Consider the following 21,404-nt stretch of genomic DNA (forward strand, 5'->3'; position numbering starts at 1 on the left):
TTACATCAGAAAAATGCAACCTAAGAAACTAATTTAGCGCCTGTCATATCTACAATATAGCAGTAATAAGAATTATATGAGAAGAATCTCTTGAATCACTTTACTGTCTGCATTGTATTAAAATTCTCTCTTTTTTCAATTCTGTTTGCATGCTCTATATATCAATTCTAGACTAGTATCTACCATTAATGGAATACTTCAAGGACTATAAATCAGTACTTTCATACCATTGTGAATGTTTTCTATGGTCTTTCAAGTACTTCAATTACATCTAAATGAATATCAAAATTATACTCTTTGCACAATTATCTCATAAAATAATTTATCAGCTTTATATTAAATTCACAAATGTAATGGCTCCTTTGGAGAGGACAAGGGTATCACCTGCAGAGGAAGATGGGGACCAGGCTGCAAGGTGTTGTGGGGGAGTTGGGGTAAAGGAGGAGGAAGCAAAGGGAATGGTGGCTCTTCTACCATTATTTCAAAATTGTAACGTTTAACTACTACAGTAGCTTCCTCAGATGACATCTTGTGGGTCGTAATCAGATGCTGTTTCAGGTTCCTGGAGTGGAAGGAGGGATATGTTACTCAGTGAGATGAAGTAATACATGTCCATTTACAGTACTTTGTTCTACAGCTTCCAAATCAGGGAGTTGAAAATATATTTCAAACTGAAAAAGGGATTGTCCACAAACAAAACTATTGAGCAACAAGTTCTTTTTTCTCTGCAATAATTTAGGTGAAAAATATCATATAGCCTCTTTCATACTCATTTCTCTCCCATATAAAATGCTGGAGATATTAGTATTACTTTACTTTGGAAAGAAAAAGAAATAGTAGGCACATGAAAGAGGCACAAGCAATATACGATGAATTAAACTGCTTAGCATGACCAATGGTGTAACCTAACCTGCGCTGGCTGAGTGTTCTACCACAGGAGGGACACTGACACCGTTGTCTTGAAGGCTGAGTGTATGGAGAAGAACCCCCCAAGCCTCCAAAATCACTTCCAATGCTTCCCCCTCCTCCTCCTCCTCCTCCTCCTACTCCTCCTTCTCCTCCCACTCCCAGGGTCAGCTTTACCTCTGGCAGATGAAAAGATAACCTCTGCACCAGATCTGTTGGAATTAAGGTTGATTTTAGTAACACACCAACTGTCATTTGGAATTCTAATTTTATTCAAAGCTAAACAAATTCCCTACTCTTATATTACATTTGGTATGCAAAATCTGCCATACAAATTATGAGTTATATTAAACTCAAATACTGATTGGTGCAGGCCTAGTCTGGGGTATTGGCTGCATGTTATTGTGGGGTTAAAACCTGCTCCGTAGCATGCAGCTGATACTTTAGGGTCTATATGGGGCATCCCTACAGACCAGATCCACACATCATTTTGTCTGTGGTAGAGGAAATCTCTATTCAAATAGAAATGATGATACTTTATTATACTGTGACTGTCCCTCCATTATGCTGTCCCCCAACTCTTGTTACTGTCCTGTACCACCTTCTGAATATTTATTTTCTTATTTTGACAAACCCTGTGGTGGGGGAAAAGAATACTGACACCAAGTGACACTTGAGTCATAAAAGGTGTCAAAAATGGGATGGGGATAGGACTAGGCATCCTCTTCCCTGTAGCCCCAAAGGGGACATTCCTAACAAAGGTAAAGGCATAACAGGATTTGGAAGGAGTTTTCTAACAAGAACCCTAAGGTTTGGGTCTTTTAATGTGCATGGATGTGATACAGATGAAAGTACCACATCCATGTCGGCATGCTCCGCCTTTGTAATCCTTTGTAAAAGGGAAGAGATAGGCAGTATATTTGTAAGAAGAAAGATGGATGTGTTGACATTGAGTGAAACTAAGTTGAAAGGGAGGGGCGAGTTTGAGTTTGGGAGTGAAATTGGGAGGATCTCAAGAGTGAAGAGAAGATGAGGGAGAGAAGGGTTGGCCATATTAGTAAGTGAAGAGATAGGTAAATGTGTGGTGGAGTGGAAGGAGGTTTCTTCATGGTTAATGTGGATGAAGGTGAAACTGGGAAGGGAGATTTGGGTTTTTGCAAGCGTATATGGGCCTGGCAGTGAAAAGAGTGTACAGGAAAGGGAGGCTTTTTGGATTGATTTAAGTGAGTTCATAGAGGATTTAAGGAGAAATGTCAATGTAGTGGTATTGGGAGACCTTACTGCTAGGGTAGGAAATGAACCAATATAAGGAGTGGTTGGGAAGTGTGGAGTTCCAGGAAAAAATCATAGTGGAGAGTTGATGGTGGAGATCTGTCTAGAGAGATGATGAGAGCAAATACAGTGTTTAGGAAAAGGCAAGCATAAGTACACATGGGAGAGGGCAGTGGATGGAAGGGTGGTAGATAGGGTGTTAATTGACTATACAGTGATAACCATGAGTATTGTAGGAAGTTAAGAATGTACATGTTGTAAGGGGAGAGAATGGGGAATATCAGATAATTCTTTGATGGAAGGTAAGTTGAGAGTGGAAGATAGATGGAGAAAGAGGAAAAGGACAGGAGGTAGGGAGGTGCTTAAAGTAAATTGTTCAAATGAGAAAGAAAAGGAGGAGTATAAGAAGCTGAGAGAGGAGTGGGTGAAGGATAGAGTAGAACTAGGAGTGGAGGAGGAATGGGAATGGTTCAAGGAGGGAGTCACAAGGTGTGAAAAGATGGTGTGTGGATCAAGGAAGACAGTAGGAAATAGAAGGGAGAAGAAGCAAGCATTCATGTGGGTAAAAGTAAGGTGATGAGATTTACAAGGGGAGAAAGTGGCAGCAGACTGGAAGTGAGTATTAAGGGAGAGAGACTGGAGGAAGTGGATAGTTTTAGATATTTAGGTGCAAATGTAGCAGGAAAGGGAGGAGTGGAGGCGGTGGTAGAATGTAGATTGAGAGAAGAAAGTAAATGCCTTGGGGGATTTAAAAGTGTATTGAGAAATAGGTATTTGGGAATGGGTGCTAAGAGGAGATTGTATGAAGGAGTGATTGTACCAACAGCACTGTTTGGGGCAGAAACATGGAACATAAGGGAGGAAGAGAGGAAGAGTCTGAATGTGTTTGAGATGAAATGCTTGAGAAGTATGATGGGGTTACTCAGCTGGATAGAGTGAAAAACGAGGAGGTGAAGAGGAAAATGGGAGCAGAAATGGAGTTGGGAGATAGGGTTGATGAAAGAGTAATGGTATGGTTTGGACACATGGAAGAGATGAGTGAAGAAATATTGGTAAAAGAGGTGTGGATGGTAGAGGTGGTAGGAGTGAACATGAGGGGGTGACCAAAGATGAGATGTATGGATGGGGTAAAAGGGGCTTTGGGAAAAAGGGAAATGTCTGTTGAGGAAGGACAGGAGAAGACAGAACATAGGGGTGAATGGAGAATGGTTGTGTATGGATGATGCATGAAAGTGAGTGGGTGGGAAATGGGGTGTGAGGGAGTACCTGTGAAAAATAATTTGATGCAGCCTGAAGGAATTTCTCACCATCTTCTCTTTTTCTGCATGAGGAGATGGATAGCGGGGGTCACTGATTAAATGAAGCAGCCTTGCCATGGATATACTGTATCTTGTGACACTGTTTCTGACCCAGGGCAGTGGGTGAGATGCAGGGATGACCTGTCATCCAGGAGGAGCCAAGATAAGAGGGAGGGAGGGGGTGAATGGGAGTGGAGTATGTGGGGATGGAATGGATGGGAGTAGATTTTGTACTTTTGTTTTCTGGCTACCTCCCTTGTAAGGGGGTAAAAGCCTACAGGCCCACAGCAGATAGTAACAGCCCCTGGGCCATCCCACAGATCTCTCTAAGAAGAGATGTGTTCTGTGTTGTACTAGTGTGAAGTTGTTTCCATGTAAGCAGTTGAAATTGTAGAGAGAAATCATTAGTTGTCTTGTCTCCATGTGAACCAAGATGTATGAAAGAAATTTGAAGTTCTTAGAGATAGTCCCTAGACCCAGTCCAAAGACCAATTGTCAGTCTCTCAGGGCTGCACCTCCTGTCCCAAAATCCCTAGACAGTGGAAGAAGAAAAGGTGTCAACCACCATGAGAATTTCTCACATAAGGAATTAGAGAAGGGAGATAGTTACAGTAGGGAGCTGAAGTCTAGGAAACTTTGGGAACAAACTGGGACCATGAACGCCCCTTCAACGTGAACACATAATTTTGAAGGACCCGAGAAGTAATACTTCTCAGAGAGGGAGTGGTGTAATACGTAAAACGTGAGAAAAGGAAAGTAAGAAGTGAAAAGATCTGTGTGAGTTGCTCATGACTTGAAGTGCAGACTCTAACCTATTTTTTGAACCTTTTATAAGCAGAGCTCTCTTTACACATAGAAGTTTTGTACATTGTATTTTAATTTTTAGTTTTCTCAGAAAGTAGATCCACAGCAAATAGTTAGAGATAATTTTGACATTTGTTACAAATCAGGGTGTCTCCACAATAATCAAATATTGAAGTAACACAATCAATCAAATGGAAAATTTCCCTACAAACATTTATTTCCTTAGTAAATTGGTGAGAATTTTCAGACATAAGATTTAAAAGCTTCTCCTCATATTATACATGTACTGTACATGGTTGGAAACATCCGCTCTAGACTAATTGTGCACACACTAGTACCTAAAGCTAAAATAGAAAGGATACCTCACATCGTAACACTCTATCCACCCAGGAGATGTAGTGCTGGCTTGGTAGAATATCTTGATGGAGAAGCACACTTAGAGGAGCAGGATGTTTTTGATGACCACAGACTCTTTTAGTCACATTGTCGAGAAGTGGTGGGACCCATGCTACATCCCTCATGGGTTACCCCACAGCTTATACGGGGTAAATTCATATCTTGAACATGGTTCATGATTTCATCAATCCGTCCACATATTTTATGCACTTAAGGAGTTACTTAACATGAGCACATGGGTCCTACAACACAGAATCACTGGGATGCGACTTGCAATGACCTGCAGCTAGATCACTCCATCCTGGGTGTGTTTGATGAGAAGGTCGAGTACCTACTGACTGAAGCCACACTCAGCACAGTACCAACAGGACATGATACACTTTATTGCGTGCAAAATTTCCAATTGTCAATTTGCCTGAGGAATGTAGTATGATGCCAGGACAGTAGTTGGATATAGTTTTAGGAGTCTTGTGAGATAATTACTAGTTTTAAGGCAAGGGATAGATGATTCTAACCTAATTTAAGCTAGCTAAAATAAGAAGTGGCAGATCCGCAGTGGTATGGAATGATGTGAGTTCTCCAACAAGTTATAAAGATGAAAACAAATGGTGATACATAGGCAAAAAAAGTATTAAATATAATACAAAAATGTAAAGACACAACGATAATATAACATAGTGAATAAACTGAAGCCAATGAATAAGTTCAGAATTTCTAAATATTGTAAAAAAAATTGTCTGTTGGCTCCCAGTATGAGTGGCTTGTGAAGGCAAAAATTTGGATGATGAGGTGAGATGATGTTCTGCAAGATGGACAGCATAGCTGTCCATCTTTAAAACCAGTGAGTCCCCTCACCACTATCAGGAGGTGATGAAGCCCTAAGGGGTTGACACTCACACATTAGACTGGGTTTAAGATCTCTATCAATGCCAACTGTATTTCTTACACCTTTTAACATACAGAGAGATAACAATTGGTGACAGCTTCTCTTCTCCCATTATTTTGAGCCAGTGGCACAGAAAAATCCCAGAACATGGACAAGTTCAAAGTTTCTTCACAAATAAATATGTGGGAGGTCCTGAGGACTGTTTCCAGCCACTATGGGAATCTGGGTTTTCCAATTAGTGTTGAGGTGTTATAGATGGACGTTTGAGATCTTATCTTGGCCTTCTGCATGGGATTTTTTTAACATCTTTATTGCCCTCTCCATATCTTTCATTGAGAGTAGGGGGAGAGTATGTGTCTATTTTTATTTTACATATTCTTTTGTTATTTTCCTATTTCCTGGGGTTGTGGGTTGAAAGCTGTTTTTCAGAGAAGTCTTTGTCAAAATGTATGGTGGGGATAACCAAATTCACAGTATGCATTCCAGCACTTTATTCAAACAGCCTCTGTTGTTTATATCTAGGCATTTACAAAATATGGCAAATGTGGGTACTGCATCTTTTTAACATTGTATTATCCTTTCTTGTTTGCAAAAAGAAGGTACATGTATCATGGACATTAAACAACATATGTTTAGAAAAGGAAAAACCTAGAATACATCAGGAACACACATATAGGCCAAATCAAAATGATCTACCTGTTCACAACAAAATCCTTGAATCTGTTTGACATTTTACTTCTGGTGCTCTTTACTCCTCTACTCATCCTACTGAACTGGACATTACAATCATTGTTTACAGACACATCAGAATTAATTCTTACATTACTTTCATCACTTGCTTTCTATGCAGTTTTGCTAGAACTAATTTTCAGATATTTCTCCCAACTTATTTTCTCTGGGCTCCCCACTTCATTTGTTTTCTTTGACTGGCCTCTATTCCTCCTTGACAAATTTTCATTAGATTGTACTACATTTTTTTTTCTAACTGTACCAAAATCCCATTTTTTCTTACCAAGAATGGAAGGCTAAATTCTTATAGTATCGTATTTAGTCAGTTCTTTCAAGTCTTCAGCAACCCTACCATATCACTTGCTTTTATTTTATTTTATTTATTTTTTCTTTATAAATTTATCAAGAAGTTGGAATTTCGACAATGAAGATAAGATAAAGGTTCTAGTCTTCCTGCCAAGACACCCTTGAATAAGACTGGAATCATATTCTTGTATGGAAGTATCTTTATTATCTGATATTACTAAATATGGAACTTTCCCACTTTCTACTGCTTTCACAAGTAATTCCTTTGCAATTTTCATAGCAGATCCCATTAGATCTAGGGTAATGTGGCCTACCTGTTACATGTTCAAAATCATAGTTCAAAGCAAAATTCTTAAAGTCCTCATTAATAAATTGGGGTCCAGTGTCAGATATCACAATACTTGCAAAATGAGCTTTCAGTTTCCTTATTACAGTATTTACCTTAGTGTTCTCATGATAGTCAATTTTCCCCCAAATTACCGTAATAATTAACAATTATCAAATAATTATGATTCTCCACACTCATCAAATCACACCAACCTTTTCCCATGGTCTATCAGCTAACTCATGAAATTACAAAATTTCTATTGATTGATTGATAAATGATTACAAATTTCACATTTTGAAATAAACTTTCACATATGCATTCATACAGGACCAATATACACACTCTCTTGACCTTCTCAAACAGCTTTCAATGTCAATATTTGATGAACAAATTGATTCTAAAGTGGATGACCTAATCTTTAAAAGAATAACTACTGTCTCCCTTGAAAATTTAATAATTTGAACAGAAAATTGATATGTAATACAATGATAAGGTTTAAGAATTTTTTGAACGTCACTCACATTATCAGGCCAACAATCCAGAATTACAGATTTCAGTAACTGCAACATTTCATCACTCTCCGATCTTTCTGGATTGTTACTATGCATTCTTGCCTAATAGGTAATAGAATTAGCATATTAATATGCTTGACCATACTACCTCATTTCTGAATACCTGTGACATCTGTTGGTAGTTCCACTTTCAGGATTGCCCCTATGTTTGATGGATCAGCCAGGCCATTATCAGTTATCTTGTGACCAAGAAAGTTAATCTCTGACTTTCTCAAATCAGTTTTGGCTTTATTTAGCTTTATACCTCTTTCCTTGTACCTAATGAACAAATTATGTAACTTGATATCACAATCTTTTACAGCTTGTAAAACAATAATTATCACCAACACAATGCTATGCGTTAACAACTTGAAGCCCATAAGGGCCCATTTGTAGCCTCTTTAGGAAAAATTCACTATTTACTGCTAGACCAAAAGGTCTGAGCCATCTGAACCTGTCCCACAGAGTCTGAAAAGTTGTTAATAAAATTGACTATTCATTGAGTACACATTGCCAATGACTATTTTTCAGATCAAATTAGAAAAAAAAATCTTAGCAATGGATCATTTAAGCAATATGTCATCTATTACAGACATCAGGTGTCATTTTTTTCAGGTGCTTTATTCAATACCTGGAGGTCAATAAATACCCACATATCCCCACTTAGCTGCAGTCACCATCCTGTTTTAACCTAATCAGCAGAGAACGTGGAAAATGATGGAGAGTCACATCCCTAACATTGGAGGGACACTCGGCCAAGAAAGGGCAAAAGGGAGATCTTGCTATGTTGATGGAGTCATCAACAGCACCATGAGCACCATATCTCTCCGAGCAAACTCCTTCAACAGAGCAGCCCCCAAGCTCTTCACTTGTCTCCCCAACTACCTGAAGAACACCACATCCTGCACAGTGGAAGTATTCAAAACACGGCTGAATACCTTCATACAAGAAATTGAAGACACACCTACCATACAATCATATAGTAACACATGCCCCCACTACAACAAGGTGGTACATCATATACAGTACCACTTCACTGAATGCATCATGGCCAGAGAAGCAGCAGCCGTTCCTGTGGGTGAGGCGTGTTCACTTATATCCCCATAAGATAACTTTAGATAAGGTATATGGTTGATCAGCTTTATGTACAACTTTATCTCTAGCCATTTTGTCAACATTTTGTCTTCATTTTACCTCTCTGACTAAATGCTATTATGCATAAAGCTATTGCTATGGGTGTAATGCCAAAATTATTCTTTATATTTATATATCTATTTGTATGTTTATATAGGGTATCCAGAGGTCAATTAGATAATAACTCCAACTAAATGTGAATCATGAAGTATGGCCACCCACACACCCCTTTTTACTCGCAGAGCTTGCATGGCTTGGGTATAGTAAGCAGTTAGCAACAAGAAGAAAACCCCCTTTCCACCCCTACTGCATCCTCCATGTTTTCACACCTAAAAACATACCCAGCATGGGTAGTGCACTCGTCAGAAGCCCAGAGAACCCCAGTTCACGTCTTTGGCTATTTACAAAAATTCCGCATCAAAAAAAGAAAGGAAGTAAACCGAGTAGTTTTCATAACACTGGAAATATATATATCACTATAAACACTCCAACTAAATTAAATCGCTTTAGATATGAAAATGTAAAAGGGTTAGGAATCTTAAGTCAAGGTCCAGAGAAAGTAATCGGATATCAGGTAGGGCATCCAGGGAAGTGTGCATCAGTTCAGGCGTCATTAAGAATCGGGCGGTTGAAAACAGGTCAGTAGATTTTCGTCTCTCTTTTTTTTCCTCTCTTTTTCTATATGTGGATATGAACTAGTGACATATAGTAGATAGAATAACTTGGATAAGTGATATGAATAATTAGATAGAAAGGTGTAGATGATTAAGAATTGGTTGGTTGAACCAAGAGATCAGTGGTTAACCGGTCATCTGAGATAGCCCACTGGGGTGTCCAATACACAAACATTAATTGATTAACAGGAATAACAAGGGGAGTGAGCACAGTGTGGCCAACATTGCTCACTGAACACTGGGTCAGAATTAGCGATAGGGAAAGAACTTTGTGTTTTCTTTTTCGTTCTTTTTTTCACGACCGGCACATACATATACCAACAGCTTTTTTCCCCCTAACAAGGGAGGTAACTAAAGTCAAACCATAAACCCACTCCCATTCACCATCCCTCCCTCCCTCTTTTCTTGGCTCCTGGATGGTGGGTCATCCCTGCATCTCACACACTGCCCTGGGTCAGAAGCTATTCAAGCTCCTCTTTTATGTTCCATGTTTCTGCCCCATACAATGCTGTGGGCACAATCATCCCTTCATACAATCTCCTCTTAGCAAACATTCACATATGTCTATTTCTCATTACACTTTTTAATCCAAGGCATTTACTTGCTTCTCTTAATCTACATTCTACCTCCACCTCCACTTATCCCTTACCCGCCAAATTCGCACCCAAGCACCTGAAGGTATCCGCTTCCTTTAGCCTCTCTCCCTTAATACTCGCTTCCAATTTGCTGCCAGCCTCTCCCCTTGTACTCGCTATCCGCCGGTCGAAAAATCGACTGGCGGATACCAAGTAGATAACCCAATCGCTTTATTTGAAGAGACTGGTAATTCATTCTATGTGCTTAAATTCTGTGTTTACACTACCATAGTTTTCATTATGTATTAATGAAGTTAATAAGAAAATGGGACTCTGGTCCGTGATCTTTATATTGGTTGAAAAAAAGAATGTCAATACCACAATCATAATAATTTAAGAGTAATTTAGAGTGTTAATGAAAATTGAAAATCCATCATTGTTTAGATAAAACAAATATGGGGACATTATACTGGTGGCAGAAAAAGTGGGATACCCACTTGAATTTCGGTAATCCAAAGCCCGTTCTTTCTACAAGTGAATTAATTGTTGTTTTGATATAAGTTTCATTGATAGGTCATAAACGCTTTCCTCACGATATCGTAGTGTAGGTGCATGCACAATACGCATGCATTCTGGACACCCCCGGACGGCGGACCATGGAACATAAGGAGGAGAGTTCGCAGACTAGCGCCGTGACGAAAATTGCCGGACCGCCCTATGCCTGGACGATCTCCAAGAATGTAATACAGAGACAGGCTATCGTAGTGTGGAGAAAGTGGCGAGTAGAGCTACGAGTATAATGAATAAGTGCAAAATGAACCAGGTGAACCAACGATTGTCATCAGTGAATGTCAAGTTTTTTTTTGTGTGTGTTTTTATTTTACTGAAATGTTTGGGTATTTGTTCAGTTGTGTACATGGACGCGATATAGCGTTAGAAAATCAAATATTAATTTTGTAAGTTATAATACATGAACGTAATATGCGATTTTCTTGGCGGAAAAAAATACCTAGCTACAAGTAAATATACTAACGAACGAAGTCGCATAGGATCGGGACACCATCTTGTCGTTTGTCAAGTATTGTCTGCCCGGTCCAGTTGAGGCCTGGCGTGCGCCCTCGGTACTTCCGCCAGTACCTCGCAAGGTATATTCTTGAAGGAATGCTATGGAGCTGAAATCCATGCATTCCTTCAAGCTATGAAAAACCTATATACCCCGCAATCAGAAAGAGTGATTGAACAGGCTGCCAACATCCGTGACGACGACGATCCGTATGACCTTAAATTACAGGTACCGATTTACTAAATACACGTTAGGTTAGACGAATTTATCACCCTTTCATTTCTTCGACGTCGGCATCTATCATAACAAACATGGCGTACCATTCGTCTGTCGCGACTTCGTTACTTACGAAATCTGTTTTAGCAACTTTTTTGTTTTTTATTTCCGCCAAGAAAATTGCAAATTACGTTGATACGTTATAATTTACAAAATTAATAATTAATTTTGTAACGTTATATCGCGTCCATGTACACTATTTGACATTTACCAATGTTTTGAAATGATTTTGTGCAACAATATTTTAGTTTCTTTGTATAATGTTGATTAAGTTTGCTACTATCATGTTTGTTAAATTGTATAAGAATACCATCTTATTTAATCTAATAATATTTTCTAAATTGTGTAAGGATAACAAATTATTTTCTACAAGGCTTTGCAGAAGTTGTGTGAAGGAATTAGAATGTTGGCTTAAGGGAAGACAGGAATACCGATCCAAACCTTGGCGGACGGTCAGTTTCGATGACTGCATAACATCCGGGAGTTACGCAGTGATGGGCGCGATTCAGGTGGACTGGGCGTGGCCCCGTTCGGTGTTAAATGTAAGGGGGACTCTTTAATTCAAGCCTTGGGGCTTGGGGGGCTTTTGATTTCAGGACCTGTGGGGCAATCGCCAGTTTCCCGGACAAGGAACTGTGATGCGAATGGAAAGCATGACAATATTCCTTCTGAACCCACAACCAGGTTCAGATTTGTCCCAGTTCATCCTGTGATTTAAATTATTCACGTGTTGGAACACGACTGAATTCTTTTGACCATACTTAATTGACATTTTGTGCTCATTCAACATTGTCCATAGGTCTCCCTGTCTGACCAATGTATGATACGTTATAATCTTTACACGGGAATGAAACCCTGAGATATGATCACTATGTAAGGGGAACTCTTTAATTCGAGCTTTGGGGCTTTGGGGGCTTTTGACTTCAGGACTTGTGGGGCAATCGCCAGTTTCCCGGACAAGGAACTGTGATGCGAATGGAAAGCATGGCAATATTCCTTCTGAACCCACAACCAGGTTCAGATTTGTCCCAGTTCATCCTGTGATTTAAATTATTCACGTGTTGGAACACGACTGAATTCTTTTGACCATACTTAATTGACATTTTGTGCTCATTCAACATTGTCCATAGGTCTCCCTGTCTGACCAATGTATGATACGTTACAATCTTTACACGAGAATGAAACCCTGAGATATGATCTTCTTTGAACCACTATGATGAACATTATTTTTTTTTTTATTAATACAGGGTGACACAGAAAAACGGGAACTTTTGACATGCATAGTGGCAGCCATGTACAATTGGCAGCACTGCATATCAGGGACCTTGAGCTGTAAACACTTGCCATTTCGTAATCGTGGAATCAGCGTGACTTCGCCATGTATATATAATATATATATATATATATATATATATCTATATATATAGATATATAAAACAATGATAGTCTGGAAGGTGCGCTAAGGGAGATCCGACGTGTTTGCAACATAGGACGTCATGGTCGGGTTCCCTTGAGACACGCGATGAAAAAAAAATCGGATTAAAAAAGTGAGTAGACTGGATCTGATACACACACACACACACACATACATATATATATATATATATATATATATATATATATATATATATATACAATATAAAACGACAGAACGACCGAGAAGTGCTCTTACTCCACAGAATATCGAAGCTGTATGTGTTTCAGTCTAAGGAGTACATGGCGTTCAGATCGTAAGCAAGCAGCTGGGGTCAATGTGTCCCAAAAGAGTGTTTGCCGAATTCTCAGTTTTTATTTGAGAATTTATCCGTACAAGCTGCAGATCGTGCAACAACTGAAGTAGGACGATCAGCAGTTGCGATTATAATTCTGTCAACAAGTTATGGCAAACATAAACGAGGACATTGAATTTCTGGACAAGCTGTGGATGCCAGATGAGGTCTATTTTCATCTCAGGTTACGTGAATAAGCAGAACTGTCGTTACTGGGCAGTCAGCAACCCTAAAGAAGTTCATGAACACCTTTTACACGTCAGCAAGGTGACAGTATGGTGTGCAGTTTCGTCACACGGGGTCATCGGACCTTACTTTTTCGAAAATGTTGAGATGTTCTAATCTTTCGTTGCATCTGCATTGAACAATTTTCTGCAACTTCACGAAACCTGGTTTCAACAGGATGGTGCGGCATCGCACACTGCAAGGCAATCAATGACAGCTGTGTGAGCATTGTTCAGTAACCGTGTCATCTCAAGATTCGGTGACATTCCCTGGCCCCCAAGATCACCGGAACTTGTCGGGCCGTAGAGGAATACCATTCTCCATGCACCTATGGAGGAAGTCGTATGTGTGCAAAAAAGCGTGGTGCTGCTGTCATGGAGAAGAGTGTCGTCCACGCACTTGAGCTTCTTGGGCATTGGCTCATGGGGGTGCGGCAGTACCGGTAGCGTGCCCAGGGGATAATGAATGTTATGATTTTGCGGCTTTCCTCGTCGAGGGGGACCTGATGGTAACCCAAGTACTCATCTGCCACAGTCTTGAATGAAAGCTTAGGCACACTGGTGACAAGATCAAAGGTGGGCGGGCTGGTGTGGTGTGTCTCTCTTAGGCTCGCGCGGCTGAAGCGCTGAAAGTCGACCGTACGACAGGGTTTTCCGTCCTTTTTCGGCACCACCACCATTATGGAGCACCACTCGATGGGTTCGCCGGCGGGGACCGACTCGATGATGCCCTTGTCGACATCGTCGTGCAGCTGTTCCCGAAATTCGTCAAAGAAGTGGAGCGGGACCGTGTCCAGGACGTGGACCGCGTGGGGACGGGTATCGGGTTGTAAATAGATGTGGTGTGATGGGCCACTCATTTCCGGAAGCAGCGTGCGCCCCACGTCAAACACAGTGCACCCGGAGTGTTTCAAGAACCATCTCTCTAGGCGATCGTCGCTCTCTTTCACGAGCTCGTAAGGTGGCGATCCTGATCGTGATGGGGTTTGTTCCACAACACATTCGCCGGTGAGCGCTAGGGGGCCCGGGAAGGTGTGATGGACTAGATGTAGGGCCTTGCATGCCTTGAGCAAAAGGTACAGTCGTTGCACACCTACATCTATGTAGATGAACTACGTGGTCGAGGCAGGCCCCACAGAGATCTGACATGTGATGCATCCCAGGATGCGCATATTGTCCCCCAGTAACGTGGCTGACTGATGTGGGTGCAGCCTGTAGCTGACGTTGGGATATATCGAGGTACTACAGCAGTGGGCTGTCTGCCTACGATACTTGTGCTCCACTGCTGTGTCGGAGCATACTGCTTGGCGTAAGCAGCCGATCACCACGGACAGTGAGGCCGCCGTCCCCACTCCTCCAACAATCACAGCACTGGATGTGGGGAAAGGGTCTGGACGGTGGCAGGGTAATAAATGCCGGCCTGTAGAGTGAGGGCTGGGCACAGGCGCCAGAAGTGCCCCTTCTGGAAGCAGCAACGGGATGTCACTGCGAACGCCCTGTACTGATGCCCACATGAGCACTCGGTATCCACATAAGCTGCGCACCGCTTGCGAGGACTCCTAATCTACTCTTGGGGGGCTTTTCCCTGCCCACCGGGCCAGCGCGTTGCCGCTACCTCAGCAAGCTGAGGGGCCGAGAGGGGTGGAGGTGGTGGGTCGTTGACTGCAACACCGGCTACGTAGTCCGACGGATGCACATTTGCATCCTTTTCCGCAGCTACGGCGATTTACACACACGTACTTATCGAAGTGTGGGAGGCAACGTAACACCTCCACTTTCATGCTGTGATCACGAAGCCCCATCACAAATTTCTTATTGAGTATATATTCCTTCAGGTGGCATCTGAAGCTGCACTCATTCACTTTGGTGCGACACCGAGGTACTTAAGCACATACACTATCATTCGATTTTTATATGTCAGAGAGAACTCCACCCACGCCCCGACAATGCAGCGTGGACTGACCACCACGCTTCTCACAGTGTCGATTGTGTCCGTTGTTGTGAGGAGCTTGAACTCGCGCTTGTCCAGGTGCGAGTCGGTGTGCTGCTGCACTTCTGTGCTACAATGGAGCCGTACATGGGGTGCAGCCGTGGGTGGCGTCCAGCCGCAGGTACTACTATAGTCCTCAGTGCTGGTGGCCCAAGCTTCAAACGCAGAGACGCAGGCCACGGTTGCTGCTGGGTTGTTGCCCATTGTTGCTGACGGGTTGCTGGCCACGGTTGCCGTTGGGTCGCTGGAGTGAAATCAGGGCTCGGTGTGGGTGATGCAGTAGACCATGCTACCGGCCTCACTGGTCTGTCGGTTAGTTGGGGGTGTCTCCATGGCGCCCATGCCGTCCTCCATTAATTCCTGATGAAACTGCGCCATGTATAGGATGGAGGAAAAGACAAGGGCGCGTTCCAATATTTATTGGGAGACTTACCTGCCTAAATATAGGGAGGCGATGGGACATACAGTACAACTTCTACGCTGTTTAGTCATCCGGTGACACCGTGAGTTACGAGATGACCGGAGGGTGGGGGTTGCCATACAACCCTACAATACTTTATCTCTCATATGTACTGTATATAACTTTATTTCTGGTATTTCCCCTGCCTCTAGAGATTCGTACTTGTCTACGATATTCCACCTTGGTCAGTGTCTTGCGAGTCAAATATTATGTATAAAGCTACCTCTTGATGTGCCAGGACTGGCTCTCGCTAAACATAATCAATTAATGAAAAAAATGTTATCCATCCGTTGCTCTAATCAATCATTTTTTGGTTGATCGAAATCATGGAGACGACAATCTTCTTCAGAGAGATATTCAGGTTCAAATATATCCCGGGATTATGCCGTCTATGTCCTGGGATTTGCTGTTGTCACACATATTTAGAGAGTCAAGAGACGATGAAATCCTCTCGATATCGCTGAAGAGTCGACTGGTGAATGGTGAATTATGACTCAATTTACTTTTTTTCTATATTAAGTGTTTGGGAGCATCAGTAGTGGTGATAGTAATTCATTTTGCCATGTTCAGCATTGGTGAGGTGGGGGCTAGGGTCACATGAAAAATTGTCACCCCAGGGAAGCCAAAATTAAAATATGTTTATTATTTTCATTTATCTATTTATACATTTATTTTTACTTATTTGCGTTTATTGATTATTATTATTATTATTATTATTTATTATTATTATTACTATTATTATTATTATCATTATTATTATCATTATCATTACTATTATTATTATTATTTCATTATTATTATTATTATTATTTTTTTTTTTTTCTCCCTTGGCCTTTCCAAGCTTTCCATTTCCTCCATGTATTTTGCTGTGCTGTGTTAGCATGCACCGCCAGTGAGGCCGGAGATCTTAAAGAAGGTTGACGAGGGACAGTCGAGCTCACGCATTATGCGTGAGTTCGACTTTGTCCGTCAAATCTTGTTTGACATCAAGAAATCTCGCAACAAGGTGTTGCAGTTCACGGATGACTTCGGCAAGAAGACCGATCGCAATACCAATTGGAAAGTCATTTGCAAGCCATCGTTTGCGGATGTCGACCAATCGACATTAGTCTGGCTTCGCTTCGTCAGCAGCAGTCGACTGGTGTGTTAGTGCGAGGCACTGAGTTGAAGGATGCTGCTGAGAAATTTGTTCTCCAGGGATCACCCCGAGTGCAAGGCTTCCGAAGGTTGGTTCTTATGTTTAAAGATTCGCCATGGCCTTACATACCGCAAGACTCGTGGAGAAGCTTTAGATGCAAATAAGGAGAGAATAGAGGAGTTTCAGAAGCAGCTGTAGGGTTTGATCGAAAAAGAAAACCACTCTCTAGCTCAAATCTACAATGTTGATGAAACGGGCCTCTTTTACCGCTCAGTGCCCACTAACTTTTTGGTGGAGGAGGAGGAGGAGGAGGAGAAGCATGTGCCTAGTCACAAGTCGTCCAAGGATCGTGTATCTGCTTTGTGTTGTGCCATTGCTAACGAGACTCACCGTGCCAAACCCGTTGTTGTTGGCCATGCAAAATATCCTCGGTCTCTCCATGAGGTCATGGATGCCCTCCCTGTCACATGGTACCATTCGAAGACGACTTGGTTTATAACCAATATTTTCTCGGACTGGTTCACCAAGCAATTTGTCAAGGTCATTCGTCATCGATCGCAGGATCTTGAAATTACACGTGACCAGGTAATGCCCCTAGTGAATTGGTTGTTGATAATGGTCGTATTCGGATCATGTATTTGCCTCCGAATACTACCGCTTTGATCCAACCAATGGACCAATGTGTCACTATGGCAACCAAGAGGCGATACCGGCGAAGGTTTTTGGATGAGGTTATGGTGGTATATAAGGACGAGTAGGAGAAGGCGCAGGGCAAGGACACGCAAGGCCAGGGGACCAGGGAGAGCCTGAAACGCTACAATGTCAAGTCTGCAATACATAAATGGGCAAATGCATGCAAAGAAGCCTCTGTAAAATCTTTTGAGAACGGTTGGTCTCTCCTCTTGAAGGGTGCCAAGGCCAAACATGACTTTAAGGGTTTTAAGGTTGGCGACTTCCACCTTCCTCTACGTATTGCAAGAGAGAATGTTCGAGACTGGCTTGACGAGGATGGCGGCGATCCTGGCTAGATCATGTCTGATGCTGAGATCGCCGCATCTGTGTCTGACCCGCAGGTAGGAGCCACTGGGAATGCAGGCGGCGGTTACAATGACGACGACGCAGACGCAAATTCCCCCAGCCATTCCCTATTAAAGTACTCTCCGGAAGCACGAATTCATTTTGGAGTATGCGGAGTACCTGGATTGTGACAGGGAAATGGTCGACCTCAGCCTTGTGGTGGATATAAGTTCGTTTCACCACAGTCATTCATAGCCTGAATCGTCGGTTCTACCGCCAAGCCACGATCGATATTTTCTTCAGGCCTGTGACCTCACGTCTTCGACCTGGCCCCTCCACTGCTACACAGCCATCCACTTGTCAAAGTCACCCCCCTCCTACCGATGAATGGGTATATACAATATTGTGGTGGTGGGGATGGGTTTTGAGATGGCGGGGATGGGTACATATTGTGGTGGAGGGGATGAGTCTACGGGTCATTGAGTTGGGTCTCGGTGGCTAGAGTATATACATTTGTTTTACTAGGTTTTTGTTATTCTATTCATTGCATTATTATATATTACAGTGTACATAAAGAGAGGCTCAAAATTACTTCTGGTTAGGTTAGGTCGTGTTTTATCGAGTTAAAGGGCCAGAACCTAACAGATGGGGCCCCAATGGCCATATCCGGACAAACACATAACCTGACACCCCTTTAGTATCAGTTCGACGGATATTGGAAGGATTGCTGTCCTGGAAATGGGCAATAACTGCAAAAGACCATCTTTAAGCCATCACTTGGGAAGTGAATCCATTACAAAAACAAACGAGAGAGATTTGGGAGAACTGATATCACTCCAGCGGCCCAACGACAACCGTGACCAGCAACCCGTCTGCAAGAGTGGGCAGCAACCCGTCAGCAAGAGTGGGCAGCAACCCAGCAGCAACCGTGGCCTGCGCCCCTGCATTGGCACCCAGCAACACCCCTCTCGGGGAGCAACCGTGGATATGTCGCTGGCGGCGTTTGAAACTTGGGCCACCAGCACTGAGGACTATAATAGTATCTGCGGTTGGACGTCACCCACGGCTGCACCCTATGTACGCCTCCATTGTAGCACAGAAGTGCAGCAGCACATCGACTCACGCCTGGACAAGCTCGAATTCAAGTTGCTCTCAACAACGGACGCAATCGACATCGTGAGAAGCGTGGTAGTCAGTCCACGCTGCATTGTCGGGGCGTGGGTGGAGTTTTCTGTGACAAAAATCGAATGATAGTGTATGTGCTTAAGTATCCCAGTGTCGCACCAAAGTGAATGAGTGCCCCCTGAAGGAATATATACTTGATAAGAAAATTGTGATGGGGCTTCGTGATCACAGCATGAAAGTGGAGGTGTTACGTTGCCTCCCACGCTTCGATAAGTACGTGTGTGTAAGTCGTCGAAGCCGCGAAAAAGGATGCGAATGTGCATCCGTCGGACTACGTAGCCGATGTTGCAGTCAACGACCCACCACCTCCACCCCTCTCGGCCCCTCAGCTTGCTGAGGTAGCGGCAACACGCTGGCCCGGTGGGCAGGGAAAAGCCCCCCAAGAGTAGATTAGGAGTCCGCGCAAGCGGTACGCAGCTTATGGGGATACCGAGTGCTCACGTGGGCGTCAGTACAGGGCGTTCGCAGTGACATCCCGTTGCTGCTTCCAGAAGGGGCGCTTTTGGCGCCTGTACCCAGCCCTCACTCTACAGGGCGGCATTCGTTACCCTGCCACCGTTCAGACCCTTTCCCCACATCCAGTGCTGTGATCGTTGGAGGAGTGGGGACGGCAGCCTCGCTGTCTGTGGTAATCGGCTGCTTACGCCAAGCAGTATGCTCCGACACAGCAGTGGTGGACACTGGAGCACAAGTATCGGTGGCAGGCAGCCCACTGCTAGGGAACCTCGATATATCCCAACGTCAGCTACAGGCTGCACCCACATCAGTCAGCCACGTTACTGAGGGACAATATGCGCATCCTGGGATGCATCATATGTCAGATCTCTGTGGGGCCTGCCTCGACCACGTAGTTCATCTACATAGATGTAGGTGTGAAACGACTGTACCTTTTGCTCAAGGCATGCAAGGCCCTACATCTAGTCCATCACACCTTCCCGGGCCCCCTAGAGCTCACCGGCGAATGTGTTGTGGAACAATCAGACTCCCCACAAACCCCATCACGATCAGGATCGCCACTTTATGAGCTCGTGAAAGAGAACGGCGATCGCCTAGAGAGATGGTTCTTGAAACACTCCGGGTGCACTGTGTTTGACGTGGGGCGCACGCTGCTCCCGGAAATGAGTGGCCCACCACACCACATCTATCTACAACCTGATGCCCGTCCCCACGCGGTCCACGTCCTGGACACGGTCCCGCTCCACTTCTTTGACGAAGTTCGGCGACAGCTGCACGACGATGTCGACAAGGGCATCATCGAGTCGGTCCTCGCCGGCGAACCCATCGAGTGGTGCTCCATGATGGTAGTGGTGCCGCGCGAGCCTAAGAGAGACACACCACACCAGCCCGCCCCCCTTTGATCTCGTCACCAGTGTGCCTAAGCATTCATTCAAGACTGTGGCAGATGAGTACTTGGGTTACCATCAGGTCCCCCTCGACGAGGAAAGCAGCAAAATCATAACATTCATTATCCCCTGGGCACGCTACCGGTACTGCCGCACCCCCATGAGCCAATGCTCGTCGCAGGACACTTTCACTAAACGCTTCGACGACGTCATTTCTAACGTTCCCAAGAAGCTTAAGTGCGTGGACGACACTCTACTCCATGACAGCAGCGTCAGCGACGCCTTTTTGCACACATACGACTTCCTCCATAGGTGCATGGAGAATAGTATCCCGCTACGGCCCGACAAGTTCCACTTCTACAGGAGGAACGTTACCTTTGCCGACTACTTCCTAAGCTGGGAAGGTTACCAGCCAAACCACGATCTCGTCCGGAGCATAACCGACTTCAAAAAGCTCACCCAGTCCGCCCTGACTGACGTGCGGTCATGGCTCGGCCTTGTTAACCAGGTCACGCCTTTCTGGCGGTCGCCCCTGTCATGGAGCCCTTCAGGGAACCACTGAAGAATCTAGGTGAAGAGACAGTATACTGGGACACGCAGTTGGAAGCACCCTTCACTTCCGCTAAAGACACTAATGGGCGACTGGCAGGAATCCAGGGGTTTCTTCAACGCCTGACGCGTGCAAATGAGGGTCTCGTCTGCACACTACCCCCGGTCCAACGGCCATGCAGAAGTGACAGTCAAGTGTGACAAGAGGCTGCTACGCGGCAACACTGCCAGGAATGACTCCTTGGACACCGACGCTGCTGCAATGGCCATCATGCAGTATCTTAATAACCCCCGCAGGGCTCCGAGGCCTCCCGAGGCCAACTGGTTACAGGTCGTCAGCTGCGTTACGCCATATCTGTCAACGCGTCTCCCTTCAAGGTAAGCGAGCGATGAGCGTGACTGCTGCGGAAACGGAAATAGGCCTTAGCCCACCCCAGGTACAATGCAGCCGCTCGGCATAACCAAACAGCCCACAACCTCGAACCCTTCACGCCTGGCCAACGTACCCGCATCCAGAACCCCGGCACTGGG

The 21,404-nt window shown here is 43.8% G+C and overlaps 1 protein-coding gene across 3 annotated transcripts in view; it reads right to left on the reverse strand.

Moving 5' to 3' along the window:
* Positions 1-212: 212 nt before the first annotated feature.
* Positions 213-21,404, reverse strand: part of LOC143034569 (uncharacterized) — a 315,113-nt gene continuing 293,921 nt past the window's right edge. For 2 of the 3 annotated variants that reach the window (XM_076200812.1, XM_076200814.1), the window contains exons 7-8: positions 911-1,118; positions 213-562 (exon numbers count right to left, since the gene is read on the reverse strand). In XM_076200812.1, the coding sequence (XP_076056927.1) occupies positions 343-562; positions 911-1,118 (428 nt within the window). In that variant the 3' untranslated portion in view covers positions 213-342. Of the gene's footprint in view, positions 563-910; positions 1,119-6,655; positions 8,379-21,404 lie in introns of those variants that run through there. The other variant, XM_076200819.1, reaches the window with a different exon arrangement.

This window comes from Oratosquilla oratoria, chromosome 17 (genome assembly GCF_046742065.1).
Source record: "Oratosquilla oratoria isolate Oo_2021 chromosome 17, ASM4674206v1, whole genome shotgun sequence".
Lineage (NCBI taxonomy): Eukaryota > Metazoa > Arthropoda > Malacostraca > Stomatopoda > Squillidae > Oratosquilla > Oratosquilla oratoria.